The sequence below is a fragment of the Sprattus sprattus genome, assembly GCF_963457725.1.
Source record: "Sprattus sprattus genome assembly, chromosome: 11".
NCBI classification, from domain to species: Eukaryota; Metazoa; Chordata; class Actinopteri; order Clupeiformes; family Clupeidae; genus Sprattus; species Sprattus sprattus.
This window is the reverse complement of record NC_137909.1, coordinates 15344986-15349985: the sequence shown is the minus strand read 5'-3', so window position 1 is coordinate 15349985 and position 5000 is coordinate 15344986. Positions and strand designations below refer to the sequence as shown.

General features: G+C 48.0%; 1 protein-coding gene across 2 annotated transcripts in view; it reads right to left on the bottom strand.

Moving 5' to 3' along the window:
- mef2ca (myocyte enhancer factor 2ca) overlaps window positions 1-5000 on the bottom strand; it is a 48384-nt gene that overhangs the window by 20253 nt on the left and 23131 nt on the right. For both annotated transcript variants that reach the window (XM_080848027.1, XM_080848026.1), the window contains one exon: window positions 3767-3970. In XM_080848027.1, coding sequence (XP_080704153.1) covers window positions 3767-3970 — 204 coding nt within the window. The remainder of the gene's footprint in view (window positions 1-3766; window positions 3971-5000) is intronic.

Genomic DNA, 5000 nt, shown 5'->3' with positions numbered 1-5000 from the left:
ATCATGTTCTCTACCAGAATGATGTTATACAATATTTTTGTTGTAACAAGTTCTCGAACACTAGTACCCCATAACTGCTAGTAAGTCGGCATGCAGGCACAGACTCCTTTGCAGCATAATATGAGGAACGCTACTTAATATGCACCAGTGGGATCATACACACTGCTGTGTTGCACCCTCCCATGCCCTAGGTCTACATGGTGACATGTCCAAGCCTCATCCACTGTGTGTGTGTGAGTGTGTGAGTGTGTGTGTGTGTGTGTGTGTGTGTGAGAGAATGTGTGAGCATGTGTGTGTGCACGTGCAATGTGACAGTGCCCATGCTGTGGGGCCCAACAGGGCTGATCCCTTCCCTAAGCCCCACATCCTCACGGCCTGACACATGCAGACTGGCCACACCTTTCCACCTGGCCTGTCTTAACACAGAGTCCCTTAATGAACTCACTTTAGCAGCAGAACTCCTTTTTAACAAGCACTAGAGGACTCCCATTGAACTGCACTAGAGGGCCTCTGACTGGCATGGGTCTGTAGTGTGGGACTGAGAGCAGCTGCTTTTGCACCAATGCATGCAGTGGAGATGGCCAGGATTTCATGTGTCAAACCGTCTGCTTTGGCCTAAATAAGGGAACCACACATCCTGCCACAGCCGGGGCGCAGCAGACTGTGGGATAGACCTGGCCCAAATGTGGCACGGATACGGACCAGTTCTGGGCCTCTCATGGGCCGGTTCTGGGTCAGTTTCAGCAGTTGTGTTTGTGGTGGAATGCGACTCTATGAGAACCATGTGCCAGATGGCATGTTGTTCTTCTTAACGAGCAGAACTGCGAGTGAACTGCAAGCATGTTTTAAAAAGTTTCTAACGGCTTAAGAATGTGTTGGCATGTGAGCACATGAATACAAATTATCTCAATTAAGCAAGAGGAAAAAGGTTTGCGGCAACACCATCCTGAAACCACGCCAGTGCATCAGACTCCCTGGTTGTCTCTTATTTATTTCTTAATATCATTTCCCTGCCAATGACTCCAGGGAGAGTTCGTGAGAGCTGTATGTGGGTGTATGACAGCTCTGTCAGACGAAAGAGACAGAGAGAGACAGAGAGAAAGAGAAAGAAAGAGAGACAGGTAAAAGAGAACATCCCGTCACCTTCAGTGCCCGAGTGTGAAAGACAAAACACAAGAGCCCTGAAGAGCCCAGTTCCTGATAAGCGGGGAGCTTTTCCCGATCTCATTAGCCAGGTAGCTAGCCACTGACAGGACGACCTTTGGAAATGATTAACGGAGTTCCTCTTCGATCTATCCACTTCTTTCTCTCTCTCTCTTGCTCTCCCCTTCCTTTCTCTCGCTCACTCTTTCTCACACTCTTTCCCCTTTTCTCTCTTTCTCTCTCTCTCTCTCTCTCTCTCTCTCTCTCTCTGTCTCTCCCCGTGCCAGGGGACTTGGGTGGAGGTGATCGCCATCAGAGCCAGAGATTAAAGGGAGCATTTTCAGATTAGGCTAATCGAGAAAGTGGGATTAGATGGGATTACCGGGACTCCTTGCTGGTTTGTCGGGCTGTTATATGGCCTCATGACAGCTGCTAGGCCTTGCCAGTCACAGGATGACTCTGGCCCCTTACAGGACTGGATTAGGCACAGTGTCAGCAGTTATCAATGTATGTTGGCCCTGAGCAGTGATAACATTGTTATTGTTGTAACTAGCTGCTGCTCTCAACAGATGTTCAGCATCTCCTGTTGTTGGCTAAAGATGCTTCTTGACTTAAAGACCTACTTCTAAATCTTCTTGATTTAGATTCTTGACTGACACCATCACAGATTTCGAATAGAACCACAAGAGAATGTGTCATACTATTACAGTAACTGTTCGGGTGTCTTCACCAAGGGGAATTCAAAGAGTCTGATCAGCATATGTAGTAGCGGTCCTCCACATGCCATGCCATGCTGTGAGCCATTAGGGTTGACTCAGTGAAGAGGATTCCACTGTTGATCGGGGCCTGGTTCGGTCAGAGTCTGCCCATATCTGTTCTCACCAGGCTGTGCATGGCTTCAGAAGAATGCACTATAAACATACATCTGGGTCCAGACGAGGTCTGGATCTTCCTGAGTCGGTGCTTATTTAGTCCTCCACTTCCCTACTGCCACCTACCCAAGAACCATAGCAGTGGACCAGGAGAAGAAAGGACAGGCTTGGCAACACTGGGGTGAATTTTCTGGCAGAAGCATCTCTGTGTGGCAACTACACCATTGTTGTCCGCAGACTAGAACTCAAACGATTGAAATGTTCCTCTTTTTTTCTCCCCCTATCTGTGTGCCCACTGCAGTGAGGTGAAGCTCCTTCACAAATATTGTTGACCTCCGCTGGGTGACCTCTGTGGCTGTCCTCCTGCTCCTGCTCCTGCTCCTGCCCCTGCCCTCCTGCCCCTGCCCTTGTCCTCCTGCTCCTGCCCCTGCCCCTGCCCTCCTGCTCCTGCCCCTGTCCTCCTGCCCCTGCCCTCCTGCTCCTGCCCCTGTCCTCCTGCTCCTGCCCCTACCCCTGTTCTCCTGCCCTCCTGCTCCTGCCCCTGCCCCTGCCCCTGCCCTCCTGCTCCTGCTCCTGCTCCTGCTCCTGCTCCTGCTCCTGCTCCTGCTCCTGCTCCTGCTCCTGCTCCTGCTCCTGCTCCTGCTCCTGTCCCTGTTCCTGCTCCTGCTCCTGCTCCTGCTCCTGCTCCTGCTCCTGCTCCTGCTCCTGCTCCTGCTCCTGCCCCTGCCCTCCTGCTCCTGCCCCTGTCCTTCTGCTCCTGCCCCTGCCCTCCTGCTCCTGCCCCTGTCCTTCTGCTCCTGCCCCTGCCCTCCTGCTCCTGCTCCTGCCCCTTCTCCTGCTGCTCCTGGGCTGTCCTCTAAAGCCTGTTACATAATCAGCCAGAGACTTCATCCCCTCTCTGCTCACCCTGAGCCCAGCTTAGAGAACTGACATGTGCCAGACAGGTGGCGCAAGGCCCCATGCATGCACAAACATAAACACACACACACACACACACACACACACACACACACACACACACACACACACACACACACACACACACACACACACACACACACACACATGCATACAAATACACACACAGCTACATTCTGTTCTGTAAGGACCCATGGCATTTCAAGAGATCTCATATAACCACCAGACTCCTCAAAAACCAAATATAACCAAACTCCACAAAAAGGTGCAATGTAAGCCTTCAAGACCAATCAACATGATCTAGCTGTAATGAGGGTGGGTGCCCATCCTTGTATAACTCAGCACAGTCCAAGAATTATCTGATTTGCTTTGCTCTCATCATGGGACAGTCCGTAAATTATCTCTGTGGAACCCATTAAGTGATATCAATGACCCTTAGACAATCTCCAGCTTGTCCACATATTATGGCTTTTCAGTGTCCTATGGAAAACTCCTTACGATGCACACTAGACCGCTTAGGACCAGCTGTGATATCTGAATGGGTTCCTGTCTCTTATTTGAAAGAAGGAATGAATGTATGGTTGTTTGGTTGGGTGTATCTGTTTCCCTGTGAGTATATGTGTTTGTGTGTGTTAGAGACAGTCTGTGTTTGTCTGAGAAAAGAGAGAGATTATGTGTGTGTCTGTGTGTGTGTGTGTGTGTGCGTGTGTGTGTGTGTGTTTGTGAGAGAGAGAGAGAGACAGTGTGAGAGAGGGAGAGGAAGTGTCTTTATGTAAGAAGAGAGTTTGTGTGTGTGCATGTGTGTTTGAGTGTGTGTTCTGCACCCTACTCACCTCCATAATGTCTGTGTTGGTCCTGCTCTCGTGGGGCTCGTTGTACTCGGTGTACTTGAGCAGCACCTTGTCCATGTCGGTGCTGGCGTACTGGAACAGCTTGTTGGTGCTGTTGAAGATGATCAGGGCGATCTCACAGTCGCACAGCACGCTCAGCTCGTAGGCTTTCTTCATCAGACCAAACTTACGCTTGGTGAACGTCACCTGGTGGCCAGAGGGATAGAGGGGGGGAGGGGGTTAACATAAGGAATTGGAAAACAACACACGGATCTCTAGTCTATCTATTTTTTATATATAAACTGTTAAAACATCAAGAATTAAGCATTTTTAACAGCAAACAAAACAGCAGGGAGCAAGACTTAGACACCATATGTGCTTGAGGGGCTCCACTATATCAAAGCTTGTTGAGTTTGATTTCTCACAAATTCTCCCCTTAAATTAAAATGAATGGGCACATAAACACAACAAGCACAGATGAATGGAGGGTGTTATCCAGTGAGTAAAGTAATAAATAGCTAACAGGATGTGTTGCATGCCATAATCCTAATCCCTACTTGTTACTGCCTTAGGATATGTGACTTTATATGGCTTTGAATTAGCTTTGTGAGGCTTTGTAATAACATGCAATCTTTTGTTTGAAAAATGTATTACGATAATAATATGAAGTCACATACTTTGCTTTGCGAGGCAAGAATACACAACCCTGTAGTGTGGTCATTTCCGGGCAATCGATATGGAAATTAGGAAGGAGGACACAACCCTGTTGCTGCCAAACACTTTACATTGCACATTCACTTTTGCTCACCTGCACTGCTTCTTTTGCATTTTACCCCTTACTTCACTTCTTTATATACACTCTATTTATATATACATCTGTTTACATACTGTGTTCTGTAGTACTTATGTTATGTCTAGTACTTAGTGTGCTCCTATGTTTTTATGTTATGTTATGTAGTAGTACTTACTTATTGTGTGTGTATGTTTGTGTTTTTATGTTTTTATGTTTACTGTATGCACCTATGCACCAGAAAAAATTTCAAGTAGGCGCATACCTACGTGACAATAAATCTGTTTCTGGTTTCTGATTCTGATTCTAAATGTATGAGTGGAGACTCTGTCCGGCACGCTATCAGCGCACTGCACGCCGAGCTAAATTTAGAAGACAGGGGTTCAAGGTGAAATTCTGCCTGGCAGGCAATGCCAAGATTAGCAGCCAGACTGAGAATCGGATCTG